A 23402-nucleotide genomic window follows, 5' to 3' on the forward strand; every position below is an offset into this window, starting at 1 on the left:
GGTGATTCTAGACAGACATGAATAAATGCAAAATTAATGTGAAATGCTTTACTACGTAATTAATAATAAAACTAACAAAGATTTTCATAACATGTTTATTAAATCAACAAATTTTACAACACACATGTAGAAAAAACAGTAACAGCGCCTTGTTAAACAAGCGTTTAAAAATTTGGTGAGAAGATGTATATAATTACATATGTACATATGTACATTTACATAAAAAAAGTTTCAAGTGCAGATAAGTACAAAAGGACTTGCAGAAAACTGTGGCTATCTGCCAAGTGTTTAGTTATCCAGAAGACTTGACAATGGAATGCAAACAAAAATTGTACAAACGCGCAATCCCGAACAAATGCATGTATGTATGTACATATGTACATACAAGGTTCACGCGTACTGTGTCATTTCTCCAAGTCACGTAGATATTCATTGAAATACTAGGTAATGAATACAAGAGTTGAGACGGGCAGATCCAATCGCTCACCAAATTGAGCACAATCATTTTACTATGCATTCTTCTAGAAGTAAAAACATTTAACAATTCGTTAACAGCAATGGGTCACTAATCTGTAATAGCGAGGATCGAGGCGTCGGCTACTATTAATAATACTAAAAATATTTCTACTTCAATTTTGAACTGGTGCTAGTCGAAGGTGCGCGCCGCTCAGAGATCAATATCCAAAGCATCTGGCGTGAGCAACATAGGTTCGCTATGACTATCGTCCACTAGAGACGATAAAGAATCGCTTATCATGGCTGTTGATAAGTCAACACTATGACGTTGATCGTCATCAAGCTGTCCGTTGTGTGATGATGAAAGAAGCGGGTCACGGCCAAGCATGCTAGCCTCTCTATGACGGTGGTGGTGTTGCTGGCAATTTTTTACTTGGTGCTGATGTGGATCTAGCTGGCAATGCCGCTGAAGACATCCGCATGAACTGTTGTCTGCATTACAATTTATATTATTGCAGCTGGCCAAAGGTAGTTCGCTGGACGAGCCGTTAAACAACACAACACTGTCTGATTCCACCTCGCCATTCTCATTGTTTTTAGTGCCGACTCCGACGCTGAAATTTGGACACTGAAGTTGAACAGCCATAGGTGAATGAGGTGCAGATAGTATTTGACTGTGTGAAGACAGCATTGGATCGCCGCCTTGTACGGGATGATTACAATCTTCCATCAACTCGTCGATTTGATTCATTGTTATATTTGAATCGTTGGTAGCTACAGCTGGAAACTATATAGTGATATAAATAGAAGAAAATATTTTAATGAGTGTTAATAAACTTATGTGTCTTTGCAACTTACTCTCGCCTCGACGACAAGGTCCTCTAAAAGCGAGTGACGACTTTGTGAAGTTGGTGGACTCGACTTCTTCTTGAGGTAGGTGCTGTCTGGCGTGGGAGCCGAGACTGATGTTTGGTTATAGTCTGATAATGATATACCGTGACACTTGGCTTGCATTTCCAGCTCCTGTCGATATTTGTAACAAGATAAAAAGAGAATGAGATTCTTAGTGGTGGTGGATGTTCAAATAGACAGTTACCCGAATCCGAGATACAAGCTTCCGATTCTGCATCTCCATTTGGCGCTGTCGTAATTCATTTTGCCTTAGACGTGTCACTTCATGTTTTAAACATTTGATATAATCCACAGACGATTTTAATATGGTTCCCTTATTGGGCCGAATGTCACGGACGACTTCATAGAAAGCTTCACTGCCTTTTGGAAGCAGTGTTCCTAGTTCTTTGATTCTGTCGTTGATGTTGAAACGTCGCCTACGCTCAACTGGATACGAAATAAAATAAGTACTACAATACAAATGGGCATAAAGCAGCTTTATTCTGACAGTAAATTGGAATACTTACTCATGTTGTGATTATCTTTTTTTTGTCTGTCTTTGGCCAATGCATTTATTTCCGCATCGGTCAAGTTTTGTGGCTCTTGCTTAATGGATAACTCTGAGTTAAAATTTTTGTCAAAGTTGTACGAATCGTTCTGCAAAATATCATCTAGGAGATCGTCCGCCTAAAATTTTTTAAATAATATGATTATAAATAATATTTAAATTTTGTTTTAATCGTTAAAGTTTTCTGAGGGGAAAGCTAACTTTGCTTGTTTCAGTATGTTCAAAGAAATATCAAAGAAGCTAACTTCGAAGTTTATATACCCTTTCAGTCTTTGGCAATAATAATTTTACATGTTCAAAATTCGTTTTCTGCAACTCAATTTATCAATACACATTATTACTCTTTTTATACTCTTGCAGAGAGTATTATAAAATTGGTCAGATGTTTGTAACGCACAGAAGGAGACGTTTCCGACCCCATAAAGTATATATATTCTTGATCAGCATGAGAAACTGAGTCGATATAGCCATGTCCGTCGGTCCTTCAATCCGTCGGTCCGTCGGTGCGTATGCGTTTTACTCAGCCATTTTAGGAGCTATCGCGATGAATAATATATACATTTTTTGGGGGGCTTTTTATTACCCGGGTGAGATAAAGTATGAAAATTGTCAGGAGCGGACCACTATATGATATAGCTCTAGAAGAAACATTTTCAAAAAAATTTAATAAAAATTGGAGTATCCCCATGAAATTTGCTAATAAGATAGTATTGGATATAAAAAATGAGTTCCCAAAATTTGAATCTGATCAAATTTTGGGATCTGAGGTTTTATATCCAATATTATCACATGTAAAATTCATAGCGATACTCCAACTTCTTCAACTACATGATATAGTGGTTCGATCCTAGAGATTTTCATACTTGACCTGCTCCAGGTAATAAAAAGCACAAAAAAAATTCAACCCGATAGCTTTTAAGATGGCTGAGTAAAACGATCACGCACGGACGGACAGAAGAACATGGCTATCTCGACTCAGCTTCTCATGCTGATCAAGAATGTTAATATTGTAAATTGTAGTTTATGGCTGCAAAATTAGATTTCTGACCATAGTGCCAAATTCATATATACTTGTAGATTTTAATTTTAGTAAATTTAATTTATGTCTCTTTAATATTAATTTACTTTAAATATGTATTTTAATAAGAATCGTAAAAAAAAGAAGTTATTGATAAAAGTCACTTGGCGAAATCTTTAGAATGTAAACAGACAAATACTAATTTTTATCACATTAGTCTAAAATAAACAACATTAATAATAAAAGTCTCTGTTTTGATCGATCGTTGTCCGAACGGATAGCCGAACAGACTTAACTTATATGAACTCATCTCGTCGAACTGATATAATATATGCTTGATACATATGTTCCCTTTTATGAATTAAAGTCCGATCTAAACTTAATACACGCAGACGGACATAGTTTTCTCGACTTTGATTTTCACGCTGATCAAGAATATAAAGATATTGTTTGTGGGTTGGAAAACGTCTCCTTTACTGCGTTACAAACATCCGACTAATTTTATAATACCGTCTATAAGGGTATAAAATGCAGTTTTCCCAGGTTTTTACTTTTTTCAACATTTGGAACAAATACGCCTTGTCAATAACATTTTTTGTTGATTAGTCGTGAATTATTAATTACGAATGTAATCCACAGGTACAAAAAAATTAAAAGTTGCACAACCAATTAACACGTGCAGGTGATCAACTTAAACATCGAAACTACAAAACTCGGTAGATAGACTTACGAATACCAAGTTATCAACGTGTTTGTATATATATGTACATACATATGTACATACATATGTACATACATATATATATACATATGTACATATATATATATATATATATATATATGCATGCATGTAAGTATATTTTTTACTATACACATAAATAAGTATGTACATATGTGTATGTACATATGTATGTATATAGATATAAAAAAATATCTACACTGTATAGTGCTACCAAATTCGATTTCAACTTGCTTCAACGAGCATGACACACATTTCATTTCAGCGAGACAACCTTAACCAAATTTGTAGGATGGGGCTTGAATTAATTGAAATTGTACACAACTGCTTCAGTGCAGAGTCAATAGCTTAGACATACTGTGAATTTTAAATCAAAACAACCATCATCGCTGACATTTTGTGATCAAGAGTTAGACAGTATATGCATGGTATATAAAATATACCATGCACCCACAAGATGAAATAGGATATATTCAAGTAACCTAAACGCATGTAACAGGAAGAAGAAAGCTTTTTGACCGTAATTGTCCTTCTGTCCGTCAACATATGTACATATATAGATCTCGGTGACTATGAGAGATAGAGCCACCAAATAAAATGACAACTTCATTTAAAGTTTTTGCAACGCCCCCTTCTACCCCCGAAATACAACCGAACTGATTTTCTTATAGCCTATGACAGCTAGAGACCTAAAGATTGGATGTGTATGTGCATTCATTAAAAAAGCGCGTATATTTTGTTTGTGTAAAAAGTCCCATCTCTTTCCGCCGCGGTAATTTGATTTAACGCGATTATCAACCGCAATCCTTTAACTATTGCAATCAAATTTGGTACAGTAAAAATTCTCATTAATCTTCTTCTAGGTACCAAATTTGAATACAATTGCACGGAAAATAGACATATTATGCGTATAAACATTTTTCACTACATAAACCATAAGAAAGGAGTTTGCTGGTGACGCTGCTATCTATGCAATCGCATATGCTTGCTAAGCAGCATGTAAAAATGTTTTTTTACAGGTGGTTTCATAAATTTAAGACAGTTGTTTCACTTGGAGCATGGTATACCCAAGTCGCCGAGATGACTTTTTGACTTCATTCTGTAGATTTTTACTTTATATAATAAAGTTTATTACATGTTACTTGCTTACTATTTAACGGCGACATCTGAACCTAATCGTGTTCACTATATATTTTATTTTACTTTTTACGGAAAGTTACTATTTAAGATAAGATTAAGATTTCTTGGTTTCGGACTGATCATAGCATGACATTTCTTCGTTGCCTGAGCTGTTCGGAATAATAGAGTACCATAGCCATTGGAGTTTACAGAAGGAGAGAGATAGCTTGTGTGACGAATTCCCATTTGGTGTATAACGATTTGAAGTCACACATACATATGTACATACATACATGTGTATGAGATAGGAAATGTTTTATAAAAGTAATATTCTCAAATGGTTTTAAGGTTTTTTATGTGGGGCAGGTTAGGAATTAGTTATTAAGTTAACTCAACTACCGACAACGGTATAACATGCATTAAATGAAACAAGTATGTTTATACTAATCACCAATACGTGAAATAGTATCTTATTAATGTCATCCATCCCATAAAGTACATTCAGATATTCTTTACCAGCGTTAACAGACCGGTCCGTTCTACATACATATGTATGTATGTATCTGTAACCGTTGCTAAAAGGCAACTGTTACAGAAGTGGGGTAAATGTAAGAATCGAAAAAGACAAATTTATGTACATTTAATTTTAAATTTATATTTACTTACGTCACTGTCAAATGAGGGAAGCTGCAAACATAAAAAGGTTGAAGTGTTAAACAAAAGTTCGAATTAATATACATAAGCATAACCTAATATTTAATTGTTAAATGGTATTCAGAAATGGTGTAAGTTTATGTACACATAATAAAGCCCAAAAAAACAAACAATATACATTGGCTTAGTACACGCGCATCTGCGTGTTTTTTCGAAAATTAAATAATTAAAATTAAATTTTTTCTCAAAATCTAACAAAACTAGAACCACTAAATTTGGTATGTAGATTTGTTTAGTATGCGTTCAGATTATTAATATTTCAAATTTATGCATTTATCCATTTATGTGAGAGTGAGCGAGATAGCATATGCTATGAGGCATATACAGTGGTGGTCAGCGGTTTAGCCCCTTTTTTTTATTCTTTGAAAAAGTTGTAGATCTAGGTAATCTAAGATAAACTACATACCAAATCGCCAATACTTAAAAAAAAAAGGAAAGCAAAATTTCCAATACATGCGTGCAAACAAAAGGGACGTAGGATGTGTGGGAAATTTTGCTTATCTAGTTTTTTTTTTTAAGTATAGGAGATGAAATCTATCTAATTTTTGTCGGATTTTAATGAACATGTATCATTTTTGTTCAAACGCACCTGTAAAAAAAAAACCTCGAAAGCTGGCATGATAATAATTACGTGTCATCATCTAAATACAATAACCAACAAATAACTTCTTGGGATAAATAAATTCTTGGGAGCCGAGAAAATCAAATTCAAAATCAAAAAAAGGGGCTAACCCGCTGACCACCACTGTACATACATGTTCGAAATTTAAAATATTTTTTCACCTTGTGCATGGTATACCGAAGTCGGCGAGACGACTTAATTCATATAAAAAACTAAAAGGAGTGACCTAAATTTTATTCGTGCTCGCCCGTATGTATATATGTATTTCAACTCAAACTCCTTTTTGGCCATAAAAGCTACGGGCTGAAATTGCAATTGAAATTGTTTTCTAAACACTGAAGGTGTTTTATATATCAGTTCAGCCGGTTCGGATCAGCAAGTGTCCGTTTAGTGTATACTTAATTTGCATACTTGCTGACTATGCCAAAGGCAGCCAGGCTTTGATACAAATTTTTTTATAAGATTTGGATTTAAGTTCCCATTAAATTGAGATACATTGTGATGGCTGTTATTATCAAAGAAGATATGTTTATTTACCTTGCAGTCCTTGGCCATAATATTATTACATGTTGCTATGCTATCTCGCTCACTCTACAAACACACGAGCACTCTAGCGACGCCTCTAGCCAACGGCCAATTTTGGCATTATGGATCGCGTAGTAAAATACGTTCACACGCATATTTCGCATGTTTCTAGTCCGATTCCAATAAAATTTGGTAGTTAGACTGCCGAATTTGATTGCGATAGTCGAAAAACTACAGGAGGAAATCAGTTTTTTTCTAAATTATGGAGGCGGAAGTGACGGGCGAAATATGAAAATATATATACTCTGCGCGCGTACTAAGCCAGTGTACATACTAAAAATTTGTTGACTTTAGCTTTGTTAGTTTTCGAGAAAATCAGTTTTGTTTAATTTGCGGGGGCGGAAGTGGGCGTGGCAAATTTTTTAAATAGCCAATATCTGCGCGTCCATTAAGCTAGTTTACATACCAAATTTGGTATGGCAAAAAGTTTGAAAACCTAGTTTCTGCGCTCTAACTTAACAAGTATATCTACCAAATTTGATGTCTCTAGCTGCTATACTTTTTAAGAAAAATAGTTTTATGTGATTCCTAGGGGCGTAAGGGGGCATGGCCAAAATTCCAATTAACTCTATACATTTACTACTACACGAGTATACATACCAAATTTGGTGGCTCTAGCTCTTATAGCCTACGAGATGTGCGTGTTCATACAGACGGACGGACAGACGGACATGGCTAGATCGACTCGGCTGTTGATCCTGATCAAGAATATACATATATACTTTATAGGGTCGGAGAAGCTTCCTTCTGCCTGTTACATACATTTTAGCGACTTTAATATACCATTTCACCCTATGGGTGTATGGTATAAACATGTCCATGTTTCTGTAACTCATTTCATCAATGCACAGTCAAAACCTTCCAATTATTTTCATTAATTTTTCTTCTTTCTCCCCACTTTACATACATACATACATGTACATATGTATATGCTGCAATTGACATACAGTTTATGTAGCGTTGCGTATGTGTTTGTATGCGTGCGCTCTGTTGATTCGAGCGATGACGTCATACGCTGGTGGCAGAGCTGTCGGCTTTGAGCAGAGCCGATTTATATCGACTGTAACTTGTGTTCAATTTATCCGATCTGATTAAAATTTCGGGATCTGATGATTTTTAAACAAAACTATCATATTAGTAAATTTCATAAAGATTCTATAACTATACGATATAGTGATCCGATTCTGACAATATCGACACAGCTTCTCATGCTGATCAAGAATATATGTACAGTGGCGGACACGAATTTAAGACTTTTTTTTTTTTTTTTTTTAGTTCTAATTTTCTCGGCTCTTAAATATCTTAATCGAATCAATTTTTCTGTAATTTGTTGGTTATTGTGTTCAGATTATGAACCGTAAAAAAGGTCTTCATAGTTTAATCCATTTTTTTTTTACAGGTTCATTTGAACAAAGAGAAGTCCGTTTTTTTGTGGGCATTTATTTAAGACGTTTTTTCCAAAATCTTAAATATTGAAGATAGACGTTTGAAATCTTCGAATAAGTTGTAGATCTAGCAAAACTTTCCAAAGGCCGCTGTTTAGATTGGCGTAAAATGTCCCTTATTGATAGGCAAAAAAATATCTAATTCTTATCCGATTTTAATGAAAAATATGTCATTCGACGGGAAATTTAATTTACTTTCTTTCGTAATTCAAATAAAAAAATACTTTAGTATGAATTAGTGTCGTAAAATAGACTCGCCCAAAGGACCAAAAATTTTCATACAAAATACAGATTTTCAATTGGCTCCAAATCGAAAGTTGGGGCTAAATTCAAAAATTGTTGTATGCAGTTTATCTTAGTTTTGCTAGATCTACAACTTCTACGAAGATTTCAAACGTCTATCTTTAATATTTAAGATTTTGGAAAAAACGTCTTAAATAAATGCCCCCAAAAAAACGGACTTCTCTTTGTTTAAATGCACCTGTGAATTAAACGGATTAAACTTTGAAGACCATTCTTACGGTCCATTATCTGAATACAATAACCAACAATTTAAAGAAAAAATTATTCGGATAAGTTATTTAGGAGCCGGGAAAATCAAAACTAAAAAAAAAAAAAAGAAAAACGTCTTAAATTCGTGTCCGCCACTGTATATACTTTATGGGGTCGGAAAAGTCTCTTTCTGTGCGTTACAAACATCTGACCAATTTTGTAATACCCTCTGCAAGAGTATAATAATGTCATCATTTTGTAAACTCATTACTACTGTTACAAAATATATAATTGTTTACTAACATCCTTTCTCTGGTTGAAAAGAATGCAGCTTACAATTAGTATTTACTTGTGCAAAAGAAATCACTTAAAAATTTCAGTAAATATATGATATGAGTTGAAGCTTGAACCCACAAAGCATCCATACTGTATTTAAAATTTTGTATTTCTAAAATTGAATTTTTGATGAATTGTTTTTTGATATGTCTTTTTATACCCTTGCAAAAAGGGTATATTAATTTTGGTCAGAAGTGTGCAACGCATAGAGCGAAGCATATATTCTTGATCAGCACGACGAGACGAGTTTAAATAGCCATGTCCGTCCGTCCGTCTGGATCAACGCAAACTCCTCCTAGACAGTAAGAGCTACAGAGCTGAAATTTTGCACATAGGCTTGTATATACTATATGCGGTTGCATCTCGGATTCAGCCGGATCGGACCACTATATCATATAGCTCCCATACAAACCCCAAAGTTACGAACAGTGACTTCTCTCAATAACTTCGTTATTTTCTGCGTGAAACTTAATATCAGAGAGATTATTACGCCTATAAACTACTGTGCCAAATTTGATCAAGATCGGGTGAACGATCGGTCGAAAACAATGACTTTTGTAAATAACTTCGTTATTTTTAACGCGATTGCTTTCAAATTAAACATTTGTTAGTTTAATATATCTGTTAATGACTGTGCCAAATTTGATAAAGATCAGGTGACTATATCATATAGTTCCCATAGGAACGATCGGTGGAAAACAGTGACTTTGATCAATATCTTCGTTATTTCCTGATTGTAGCCATTCTTTCGCAAACATAAGCCTTTTTAGATAAAACGTTCTTCCACATTGATGGCTAATAGGTAAGGAAAGAGTAACCAAAAAAGTTGCAAGGGTATACAAACTTTGACGCGGTCGAAGTTAGCCCCGGCCCTCTGGTATTTTTTACGAATAACGGGGGCGGATGGAAGAGTGAAAATTTTTAAGCTACCAAAATGTCATAATGTAGAAAATATGTACGTTTAATGTTTTTATTTGAGAAAATTAGTTTTGTTCAAATTGCGAGGACGTAAGAGGGCGTGTCGATAAGTGATAATAAACTTGGCCCTAGGCGCACAGGGCTAGATCGACTCGGCTATTATGTACTATACTTATACTCGGCTATACACTTTATGGGAACGGAAAAGCTTATTTCTGACTGTTATATACTTACATTTGACGACTTTAATATACCATTTCAGCCTTTGTGTGCATGGTATAAATACTAAACTGACGAATGGAGAGAACTGCATGTTGTTAACCTTATCTAAAGATGCAGGTAACTAAGCTTTTTGTTTTTGATGTCTCAGAGCTGACAAGCCAAATAAAAAACCACTTAACAAAGCTTATTACGAAAGAGACGCAAGGTTAACATTCTCAACTGATTTATAGAAAAGTAACGATTGCAACAACATACATATGTACATATGTGTATGTATTTTTCGTATTTACCTTCTTACTCGATTTATACAATGGGGCAAAACGGGGCAAGTTCCCAAGACAAATTTTAAATACATTTTGTGCTAACATTTAGTCCCAACAAGCATTTTTAAACCAATTTTATTCCTTTTTGATATTTTTTTTGCAGAATTTTTTGGTTCTTGTTGTTGCATATTTAAAATGAAAAGTTTTTTTTAAAAATAACTTTGGCTCTGCCGGACTTGCTTCTATTTCATTCACTTCGAGCGTCGAAGCGGAAAAACGTTTTATCTAAAAATTCAAATTTCCGCGAAGGAACCATGGCGAGGCAACGAAGTGAATCTATTTTTTATTTTGATGAATAATATCTCATTTGACGGGGGATTGAATTCACTTTTTTATAGTTCAACAAAAATAACACTTCAAAATCAATTATTACCGTAAGACTCCGTTATGAAAGACCCAAAAAACACATACAAAATTAAAATTTTGCATTGGCCCCAAAGTGGATTCTGGATTATAATTGTTGAATACAGTTTATCATAGACCTACAACTTTCTTAAAGAGTTTAATGTGTATTGTCAATAGTTTAAATTTTAGAAAAAGTGTCCCGTTTGCCGGGTTTAGAATTGGGACATTGCATTAAAATGTGTTAGTAGGCAGCAGGCAGCGCTGGAGTTGAGCCGATTTATAATGACTGTAACTTGTGTTCTAATTGTCCTATCAGATTCAAATTTTGGGATCTGAGGTTTTATATCCAATACTATCAAATTAATAAATTTCGTACTCCAACTGCTTCACCTTATTTTCGTATAAAACTACTTGATATGGTGGTCTGATCCTAGAGATTTTTATACTTGATCTCACGTAGGTAATAAAAAGCTTATAAAAATTTTATCCCGATAGCTTGAAAGCCACCGGACATGGCTATATCGACTCAGCTTCTCATGTTGATCAAGAATATATAATGTCCTAAAAACTTTGCCGCCACTGTAAACATATGATAATGGAACGACTTTCCGCAAGCAAACAGCCTATAAACTCAAGCTAAAGCGATGCGGCTAATATAATAATATATGTATGTACATATGTATAATATTTTTGAAGCATATTTTTTTTAATTTACAATTATTGCCAGAAAATTTCTAAGTTGTTAAGAAATGTATCAGATTTTTAACATATGTACATACATACATGTACATACATACATATGTACATAAAGTTAGTTACCCAATCGTAATGAAACTTCTTAAAATCATTGGTATCTATGTATGTACATATGTACATCGAATTGACCAAAAAAAAAAATGATTGATAAATAAAAATGTTTTTTTTTGAAATGCTAAGTTGTCTCGCCGACTTCGTTACACCATGCACCATGTAAAACAAATATATAAAATTTTAATGTACATAAGTATGTATATACATGTATGTAACTACGGCCTTTGGAACCGCCTAGTAAAACACGTTTATGCGTATATTTTTCAAGTTTCTTGCCCGATTTTAATCAAATTAACTAAGATGGTAGAAATTAAAAAGACTAATTTGATTGCTTAATTCAATATCGATAGGTAAATTGTTAAAGCCAAGCGGTATTTCTAAATTGTGGAGGCCGAAGCGGGTCAAATATATTAAATATTTAGCTATTATCTAGATCGACTCGGCTGTTGATGCTGACCAAGAATATCTATACTTTATGGGGTCGGAAAAGTTTTCTTGTGCCTGTTACATACATTTTGGCGACTTCAATATATCATTTCACCCTGTGGGTGCATGGTATAATTACTTTTGAGTTGTGTCACACATGCGTAAATGTGAACTGCATTAATAATGGTAGAAACTTTGTAGTCTTTGGCGATCGTCTGTATTCTATATTAGGGATCAATGTGGGTCTGCTATCGTGTTTCAATTAATCAAATTTTCTAAAGTGAACAAACACACTTTCATTTGTCAGAACATATGAATATCACATAAGTGGCTTGGGCTTTAATTTTTACATTGTTCGCTAACAATCATATAAGTGATATTTACGTACATACAAAAATATATAAGTGTGTACACAAAATTATGCGTTTCCTCAGTCCAGTCATTGTGGCAGTAAGAGTATGTACATATGTTTGTGTGAAAGACTGTAACATTCTGGAAAATGATAACCTTGTTTTTTGTGTCATGAAATTGACGTTGACAGTTGTCTGATATAATTATGTACACATATGTATGTATGTATGTACATATTATTTATTAGGGTGGATCAAATCAGCTTGAAAATAAATGGATATGAGATTAATTTGTTTGTCTTTAATGAAAAGAAATTAGAGCAAATGTTCATTAAAGTTCTGTCAATTTATACCCAGTATACTAGTTTTGACTTTATTGCAAAGATTAAAAAATATTTTCTATTTATATGTAAAGTAATGAAAGACTTGCAAAGACTTTCGTCGAAAAATAATGAAACATCGGATTGTAGTTAGAAATTCGACTTTTTAGATAAAGGGTTAAAGAGTACGAGTATACAAACATCGGCAGGATTTTATGATGACGACATAAGAAAACATTCTGTTATGGTTACTACTTTGAATACTTGGGCACGAAACAAAATAGACTGTGCAGTCTTACAATTAGTCTAATTATGATAAATCAGGAAAAATCAGCGATGGTCGGGCAGAGAAAATCTTTCTTCCTTAACTAATTCTATCGAAAGTATCTCAATTACATTACAGTCGGTTTTCTGTTGTTGACATTGTATAAGTTTTAGGGCAGTTTTCGATAAACCAAAATGATGTTAGGCCTAAAATATGTACATATGTATTTTTTTGGTTCGTTGATTTAATTGAATGCAAATTTATACATACACATTAGAAAAGAAATTCGAAATTTTGTGGTATATTATTTTCAAAAAAATATATTTTAACTTGTATAATTTATTATTTGGTTGTCTTGCTTAATGAAAATAGCGCCGATTCTGTTTATGTAATTCAAACAGAAAGTTATCTCAAATGTTGCTCATATTCAGAAAATCATTTTTAAAACTTGCTTTTTCAAGCCCTGGGCTTCAAAATCTAATAAAAGTTTTTAAATTTGACTTGAAGTAAGCAACAGAAAGCCATTGACAGGCATTTTTTAGAAAAATTTAAAAATAAAAAACAAGAAGGCCGGGGCTAACTTTGACGCCGTTAAAGTTTTGTATACCCTTGCAAGTTTTTTGTTACTCTTTCCTTATGTATAGCTGTCAAAGCGGAGAAACATTTTATCTAAAAAGTCTAATAGACGGCCTACTATCTTAGCATGCCAATCTGGATTAAATTTAGGACAGTCATTAACAGATACAAAATCTGACAAATGTTTAATTCAAAAGCAATCGCATCAAAAGTAACAAAGTTATTGACAAATATAAAAGAAGCTAACTTCGGCTTCATCTATGTATGTTTCTTCTAGAACTATATGATATAGTATTTTATATTCATACTTTATCTGCTCCGGGCTAAGAGTACATAGCTGAAATACCAAGTTTCATCCAGATAGCTCTTAAGATGGTAGACGGAGGGACGGACGGACAATCCTATATCGACTCAGCTTCTCATGCTAATCAAGACCAGAGGGCCGGGGCTAACTTCGACCGCGTCAAAGTTTGTATACCCTTGCAACTTTTTTGGTAACTCTTTCTTTACCTATTAGCTATCAATGGCTAATGTTTGCGAAAGAATGGCCTACAATCATAGGAAATAACGAAGATATTGATCAAAGTCACTGTTTTCGACCGATCGTTCCTATGGGAGCTATATGATATAGTCATCCGATCTTGATCAAATTTGGCACGGTCGTTTAAAGGTGTAAAAAGCTTACAAATATTAAATTTCACAATAGCTGAAAACAACTAAGTTATTGGGAAAAGTCACGAACAGTGACTTTGGGAGCTCTATGATATAGTAGTCCAAACCTGTTGAATCCGTGAATCTGTAGTTCTTACGGTGTAGGGGGAGTTTGCGTTGATCCAGAGGGATGGAGAGACGGACGGACGGACGGACATGGCTACATGAACTCGACTCGTCGTGCTGGTCAAGAATATATGTAGATACATACATACATACTTTATATACATATATACTTTAAAAAGATCCGGAGATTCTTCTCTCTTATAAACTTATAGTAATGCTATATATAAAGTTCACAAAACTGGTTACATTTAAAATGTTTTGCAAATCTATCGAATTAGTTTAAAAATGGTTTTACCATAAAGATGCATGATTCAAAGTCACTTTGTCAGTAAGTATGTTTATTAATTTCCATACACTATTCTTACTTTTGTCTGCCGGCGTGACATTAAACTCAATACCGGCATAGTTTCCAGTAGTCTTGGTGACGTCGGCGCCACTTTATGGGTTTTTCTGGTTCAATATAGTTCTCTTCTTCTCAGAGCTCGCTTTATATCTGGCTCGGAAAAATTAATACTGGAGCGGCTCTGAGATCCGGTGCCGTTGGTATCTCTTTAATTTTCACAACAAATGCCAAATGAACAACTATTCCAATGCGCTTGCGTGAATCCAACACAAGTCATTTAAATCAAAGCACAACCATAGTTACCAAAGCAATATGCAAAAATGAGAAGTAGTTCACTTATTCTTTCAATTAACACGGCATAAGTGTGCTCGGATATATGTATATACATACATACAATGTACATTGTACACATCTATGTACATAAATATTAATTATAACTTGTATTTGTATAAGCTGCGCGACGACTACGTCACGTCGAATCAAAGCCACGCGGGCGATTCACAGCCACTGCTCGTCTCTCCACGAAACGCAATATACTACTAAAATAAGCATTGACCCGATCGCAACAAAATGTGTAAAACTACAACGTAGCTTGCTGACAAAAAGCTTAAAAACTTTACAATCGTTGCTAGCAAAGGAAATGTTATCGATAATTCTTTTGTAGACAATTTTTTTTAGAAAATCGAAGTGATACATAATTCTACTATACACCCAAAGGGAGAAATGGTATATTGACTTTAGTACCACCAAAATAAACTAACAGGCAGAAGCAAGCTTTTCCTACCCTATTGAGTAAAAATATTCATGATCAGCATCAAAACCCGAGTCGATCTAGGCTTTTCCGTCTGTCCGTCCGTCCGTTTGTCGCTATGAACACATAGATCTCAGAGATCTCGGTATGTAGACTCTTGTAGTATGTATCACAATTATATTCAGCTTCTGGTGCCAAATTAAAACTTTGTGATATGCAGTTTATCTTAGTTTTACTAGAACTAAAACTTACTGTACGATCAATTTTAAAAAATTTAAAAGTGTCTTTTTTTTTTAGCCTTATTTCAAAATTCACTAAAAAAAATAGTTAGGGCTACGCTTACATAATTTATGGTACATCACCTCGATAGAAATTAAAAATAAATTTTGAAATAAACCCCCAAAATTCAAGGGGAAATACACAAATATTGGAGAAGAAGGAATATATTATAGGAAACCTTTAAAACCCTTTTAAAGGTTTAGAACTACCTATCCCTGCTAAGTTATATCAACTAAAGCTCAGACAAAGTTGGCTTTTTCCAAATGATTAAAGATAATCGTTGCCACAGCACAAGATTTTTAAACTTGATATGTATGTACATATGTATGTATATAGACTATAGGTAGATTAGAGGGTAACGGTAGTTGCAATCAGGTTCGTAGAAGTCATTGTAAGTTGAGCAACAACTTAGAGTTAAAGGGACATCTAGTTTGTCTAACTGGTACCGACAGATTAACGTAAATCAATAGCTCAAACGAGTCTGTTTCGCCATTTAAAGATTGTGCCTACACCTAACATAATTTAATGGTTACATAAAGAAGGAAGGGGAATCTGAAGAATAAAAAAAAGAATTAACGTTATTATTCCAGCATAAGCCACGTATAGAAACAGCAAGAACTACTTTTAAACTGACACAAGACTAGTCTGGTGCGACTCATATTGAGGTGACCAAATGCAAGTTCCATATTCTAGGATAGGACAAACAAACGAAGGATAAAGAAAGTTCAAAGTCAAAAAGTTGAGTTGAAAGTTAATTTATGGTCCAAATATTTCATACTATGAAGCCGGTCTGAAGGACTATGAACGACTGACAATGGCGGAATATGAAGACAGAAATTTAATACAGACAAACTGCAACATACCTACAACCTACATACATACATCAGATTATTTTTTTTTGGAACAATAGATGCAATTTTAGGTTCAGCCACGTCTCCATAAAAATGGTTATATTTCACATATGGTTTGATTTCAGTCCTCTAACATTTTTCGGTCCCGTATCAAATTTTTTGACCGATACGACAGGTGCTAATTTTCCAAATATCTGGAAACGGCACTTTTGTTGTTGTCTATGCTTTCCACCCCGCTTCTTTACCTCTGAAAAGGTATACATATATGTACATGTACATACTATCTTACTCGAGTCTCCTTTAGTAAATCTCTAGGGCAAACAGGTATAGTTATTCAGTTATTCAATCCTTTTAAAAAGGATGGATAGCCAGATCATCCTGTCCGAATGATCCGCGTTTACTTCACAACTTATTTCACCTTGGATCACTGTGTTGACATTGTTAAATCTGACAACTCATCAGTAAAGGTAATGACCAAATTTGACTGTGTTAATCAAGGAATTGCAAAAGCCAATTGTCTTTTTGCTCGCATACTAAACTACAAAAAAGTTAACGTCAGTATGACGAAGTTTATATACCCTTGCAGTCCTTGAAAAAATATTTTTACATGTTCAAAATTCGTTTTCTGTAAATTAATTCATCAATACACAAACACAAACTTCAAAGTCCCTTTTTATTTCACTACACTCACAATTTCCTTTTCTTCTTCTTCCCCCATGCTCTTTGCAAACCAATTTTACATGTGCACTGCATGCAAATACACTCGTCAGCGTTCGGAACGCATACACACACATTTTATGTAGCGTCGCGTCTGTGTGTGTATGCGTATGCTCTGAGCAATGACGTAGTAGGCTGCTGGCAGCGCCGATGTATGTACATATATTGTTTATATTGATCTTGTGTTTTGATTCGAAAACTATAGTAAATTTCTTAGGGATTCTCAAACTCCTTCACCTATTTTACGTATACTTTTATGTGATATAGTGGTTTCATACTTAATGTTACCCAGGTTATCAATAGCTTTAATACCAAGTTACATTCTTATATGTAGCTTTTAAGGCGACTGAGTAAACGGCCGGAAATGGATATATTGACTTAGCTTCTCATGCTGATCAAGAATGTATATGTATGGATACAACATTTTATATATATATATATAAATTTGAAGACTTTAGCTTTTATAGTCTCGAGATCTAGGTGTTCATTAGAACAGACTTATGGGGCTATATACATTTGTATACTTAATGGAATTCGAAAGGCTCCCCTTTGCCTTTTACAAACATTTTGTCAAGTTTTAAATTCGAATGATTATTTTAATGACTATTTTATATGTATATACATAGGTATAGTACTACTTACTTCTGAGGCACTAGTGGCTACTGAACTCAAGCTGGGTGACATAGGAGCTGATGTAGATTGAAGTGGACTTGCGGTACTTGCGCCTGAGATATTGGAATTACGCATGGCACTTATCATGGTAGCTGCAGGTCGTGAAGTTAAGGGAGAGTTTAAGCTTGATGTGGCCTTACAATACGGATGTGAGTGCGGCAATGGAAGACTTCCATCTCCAATGCTGCGATTATCCAATCCGTTGACAGATATTTGCTCGTGTTGATTAAAAGGCGACAACTGCACCGATTCTTCTGAATGTACTGTTGGCTTGCAATTTATGTCACCTCCAAAGCTATTTGGTCGGTCGAGCTGAAGATTCCTGTTGGCCAAGGAAGAAGTCTGCAGATTGCCAGTCGACGCTGAGGTATGCGCGTTCCCATGCTTAGACTACAATTATTGAGAAAAAGGGTACAGACTTAATATAAAAATTTTAATGAACATTATTAAAGAGTTCACTTACATTAAAGTTTGGACATTCCCAAATAGATGGCTTGAATGACTCACTGAGATATTGCCTAACTTGATTCTTTTGCTTTTGTATTACATGATACCTGGTGGGATTCTCAAGTACTGTGCTCACCTGAAAGGCAAAAGCTTGGTTAACATTTAAAGCAAGTTGTCAAAAGAATCATTCCTTCTACCTGGAGCACTTGCGGCGGCACATCAACTCCGATACTCTGCAACGGTACTTTTAAAGAACCTGGAGTTGGCGAATGTAAGCGATCACAATCTTTATGAACTAACTGTGACATTTGTTCTAAGCTGGATGCACTGGTGCTGTTGCTTCCCCCAAATTCAAGTTCGTTGGAGACTTGTAGACCAAACATATTTTTTATGGTTTGATCTGGTGCATTTACAGTGAGTTGCTGTTGCATTAACATTTGCTGCTGCTGTTCCTGTTGCTGTTGTTCCCGTTGTAATTGAAGTTTAAGTTGTGTGCGTGACGTCGGAGTGGCAGTCTTAAACGTTGGTCTGGGAATATTAAATAAGAGTTAATAAATAAAAAAAAATTATAACTAAAATATTTTTAACGAATTTGGATTAGCCTCTACATGTGTATCTCTCCTACGAATACCTACCCACCCGCAAGTGGAGGAAGCCCCACGACGCGAGACTCAATTTTTTCGGCGCCAACAATGTCACCCAAATCAACAATACTTGGGTCCATTTCAAGAATCATTTCCAAATCTTTATCTATTCCAACTGTAACTCGTATATTCGTTGTAGCCGCAGAGTTTGAAATAGATTTTATACCATTATCTAAGGGATGTGGTTTTACATGTGTTGCAGGTCCTGTGTCGTCTAGTTCCATTACGGTTGATGGCTCTATGCCTACTTCAACAGGTACTACCCGAGTCGATGGGAAAGATTCGTTTTGATAATTTGTGACATTTTCATTATCGGAAGGCGTAGCTGACGACATCTGCCACTTCTGAACACGTACTAAAAACTCTTGGAATTCTTGGAGCCGTTTTTCTGATGTCGGTGAGATAGGATTCTCCTTCTGCCTGTAGCTACCATAAGACACATCTTTAGATGAAGCCATTACGCTCTCTCTTGGTGACTCAGTATGATAGTTGCCGGAGCTTGCTATTGGAGTATCCTCAGTGGATTTGCTCAAGCCCTTTAGGGCATTTGTATTAGTTTTTCTGCTCCAATAGGAAAACATAATACTATAGTATATGCGTAACAAGAAATTATCCTTCCCGCACAAATTATTTTAAAGACCTTGATCTTGCTTATCCGTCGTCCGATTCTTGAATACAAATCTGCAAAGCTTTTTCCAAATAGCTAAGAGATCGTTACTTCTCACACCAACATACACACATTCATATACATGTATTTGGCTGTTGTACCATACAGGGTGTAGTATTTTGCCTCTTTCATACTAAGACGAGCCGGAGATGAAGAACGAAATTGGGTTAGAAACTCCATTCGAGTCTATTTTGGATGTTGTTTTTAAATATTGGAATATCAGGCTAATGGTAACCCTATATTTGTTTCTTTTTAATAACATATAGTGTAAAGTACATATGTATGTATGTTCATACATTTATAATTTGGCAAGCAACCGCACATGCGCTAGCAACCAAAATGCTTTTATAAACTTTGTTTCACATCATAGTAGCGTTTTTTATGCAGGGGCGGACCTACATACATACTTTAGGTGACACACTGAAAACATGAAACACGTCGCTTCTTGTTTTTTTCAACAATTATAATATTTTTATGATTGCAATGCAAACATTAGCCACATATGTAAGTATTGTTATGAGCTAAAATGGAGGTAACAGTCGAAAGCCTTTACTTCCAATCATTTTTGGATTTAGTATTGATTAAAAATATATGTATAAAATTGCAAAATCTGTATGGTAAGAACAAAATTAAACGAATGGATACCCTCTCTTTTTGTTTATATGCTGTTACTTAATCAAATACTGCCTGGGTAACAAATTCTTGACAAAAAAACTTTGGTAATTACCTATGTAAATTTGTATTTATATATAAATACATATATGTAAATATGAATGTGATGGAAACAAAAAAAGTTTAACGCACATCTACATACAAATTTACATAAGTATTTTTGATGTATATAAAGTAGTGTTTAACACTTTGCTATTATAAAGATACATATGTATATATGTACATACATACATACATAAATCTGTGTACATACGTATGTATATACATACATCATTCCAACAAACTTACATCACATCATAGTATAACAGAATCGATTTAAAGTGTATCTGCTTATAAACATACACACATCTATATAATTTGTATCTGCTTACAAACATACATCCATGGATGTACATATCCACAGATATTCTCTAATGAGTAAAAAGATAGACATTTATTTTATTCACGTTTGTATGCACATATATGTACAAACATACATATGTACACGCACACACTCGTATGAGTGATACTAAGACCCCGTAGGCCGATAAGATAATAAAAGAGCGCTAATCATGCGCAAAATAATATCGCGTTGTACATTTATATAGGGACGTACATACATACATATGTACATATGTACATGAGTATCATTATATGTAAGTATTTTTGTAACACACAGAAATATGTACATACATACATAGATATATTTTCTAACCCATTGTTTATTTTCCAATTTGTATCTATCTATGTATGTACACTCATACTGACATATATAAGTATATGTGTATGCATCTATGTACATTATACTTACATTTCGTCGGTCCGTAAAGAGCGCGTCGACTTTAATTCATAAAACTCGACATTGTCAGAGTTTCCAGCTGCTGTAACATTTGCCATAAAATCCATATTTTCGGTGCTGTCGTTAAGCAAATTCAGATTCAAGTCGAATTCCATGTCAAAGCCCAGATCAATTCCAGATTCCGCCATTTTTAGGTGATAGATGTGCGAATGAAACAGTAAGTGCGAACTTCTATACGTTTTATTATGTGTACTCGTCTGCTCGCCCCGTATCCAAGTCGATCACAGAGTTGAATTGTACTAATAAATTGTGATTGTAATTGAAACTAATTGAATACGTTTCCACATATTCGCGGGAGTTATGCCAGCCGCGTTGCAGGCTCTGCAGCAAGACTTAAGAAACTACAACTACCAGAAATGTCAGTAAATATGACCACAGCAACGTCACAGTCACGATAACGCTAGCGCTTTAGCGGTGTGATCGTAGTCGATGTCGATATATGTATGTATCTTTGTGATATAAATATGTATAAATACAAGCAAATACCCGAAGAAGTGTCCTTCTACAGAAAGGCAACATAATACACATAAGAATTTATGCTATATTTAAAAAGGTGATGCATTAAAAAACAGTCGGGTATCTGCACCTACCATATTCGTTGATATCGATGAACAACCGCTTCAGAATCGATAGCGATTGGCTGCAACAAATTACTACCCACATATTAAATCTCATAGTTTGAGTAATTTCTATTATTCTATGATCCTCCGAGTTTTTTCATTTTTACCAAGGTAATAGGTACCGTTTTGCGAAAACCAAATTCTCTCATTCACCAAAATTGAATGCATTCTTCCCATGCCAGTTACTCGGCAATATTTTTTGCTTCTCCTATTGTAGTAATTTGTGAATACATTTGTCACTATCCACTGTAAATAAACAAAAAAATCTTACGATGGTAAGGAGCTGGTGGTTGGCAAAATGGAATTTACTAACAGTCACCTGATCCTGATGCTGGTACAACATACTTCGCATGCTGGCGTACAATTCTAGCAGGAGCTCATAGCGCTGACGAACTGTTTGTATCATGCGAAGAGCAAAAGATAAAGAGTCGATAATAATTATTCTTATCTACAAAAGTGGAAACAATGGTTAAATGCATTTTAATACGGCAAATAAATGTGTATGTGTATTTGCTTACATTTGGGTTTGCTGCTAGATATTCATTACTCTTTCGCACTTGAGCTATCAAATGAGCCGGGCTAGAACATTGAACATAATGGACATTGCGAAGCATTTGTTTAGCATTCATAGCTTTCGATTCACCAGCTGTTGAATAACGTCTTTCAAACTCATCGGCTAGTTCTGAACACGAAATTTTTACTTAGGGATTTCTGTCATCAGACTATCTGACACTCACCTTTAAGACGGTTAGGATTAAAATCGCGTCTTGTGTCAAAAAACAAAGATTCACCCTCTAGGCCACCAAAAGTCCTGGGCAATTGTACATTAAGACAGAGCTTCATGCTACCGCAAATAATGGTATTTGATTTCAAGCGAATAAATGCAGTACTTTTGGATTTACTTACCACATTTGTGTTTTTCCTGTCCCCGGATTTCCAATCAGCTCTATAAGTTTACCTAAAGGAATCCCTCCTTTTAAATGCACGTCGAGTGACTTGTTTCCTGTTGAAATTCTATAGCACGGTTTATTATGTAAATCAAAGCTGGACTTTTTACATATATCTAGCAAGGAAATCATTTTCCATTTAATGCTATACTAGGTGCATATGTAAATTAAAATATTTCGCGCTTCTCCTAATACGGGTTTGCGCAAACGCAGTTCCAAATTTGGTATTTTTTTCAGAACTCCAACTTCCAAATCGAACTGTTAAACAGTTGTTTAATGTTAAAACTGTGTTAGCGATGGTATTTAAAATATTTTTAAAAAGTCGGGCACATTGTCAATGGAAACCTGTAAGCCGAGGTTCACCTACCGCCAAAGATTTTATACGCTTGCAAGTTTTTTTTTTATATTGAAAAAGGACTGTCATATGATATAGTCGGCCTAAGTCTACATGAACTCGCCTCATTGTGCTGATGAAGAATATATATGTACATATGTATACTAAAGTATGGTTGAAGATGTTTCATTCTCTGCGTCTCAAAAATTGACACACCGTTTTTGCAACGCTCAAAAAGGGGTTCATTCGGTTTAAACAAATATATATATACATATATATATTATTCTCCCTTGTTCCTCACCA

General features: G+C 34.6%; 1 protein-coding gene across 5 annotated transcripts; it reads right to left on the minus strand.

Moving 5' to 3' along the window:
* Positions 1 to 81: 81 nt before the first annotated feature.
* On the minus strand, positions 82 to 21595 carry Mitf (transcription factor Mitf). Of its 5 annotated transcripts, XM_068297920.1 has the most exons (9): positions 21151 to 21586; positions 18575 to 18905; positions 18394 to 18513; positions 17901 to 18320; positions 5458 to 5478; positions 1875 to 2034; positions 1553 to 1794; positions 1315 to 1479; positions 82 to 1243 (listed from the first exon to the last, which is right to left on the minus strand). In XM_068297920.1, the coding sequence occupies exons 1-9, from the start codon at positions 21324 to 21326 to the stop codon at positions 668 to 670; spliced, it is 2211 nt and encodes a 736-aa protein (XP_068154021.1). In that variant the 5' UTR covers positions 21327 to 21586; the 3' UTR covers positions 82 to 667. The 5 variants fall into 5 exon arrangements, with proteins under 5 accessions (XP_068154021.1, XP_068154022.1, XP_068154025.1 ...); XM_068297921.1 differs by lacking the exon at positions 5458 to 5478 and having other exon boundaries at positions 21151 to 21588; XM_068297923.1 differs by lacking the exons at positions 82 to 1243; positions 1315 to 1479 and having other exon boundaries at positions 1611 to 1817; positions 21151 to 21595.
* Between the last annotated feature and the right edge of the window lie 1807 nt (positions 21596 to 23402).

Source organism: Drosophila tropicalis, unplaced genomic scaffold (assembly GCF_018151085.1).
Source record: "Drosophila tropicalis isolate 14030-0801.00 unplaced genomic scaffold, ASM1815108v1 contig_859, whole genome shotgun sequence".
In the NCBI taxonomy this organism is placed as follows: domain Eukaryota; kingdom Metazoa; phylum Arthropoda; class Insecta; order Diptera; family Drosophilidae; genus Drosophila; species Drosophila tropicalis.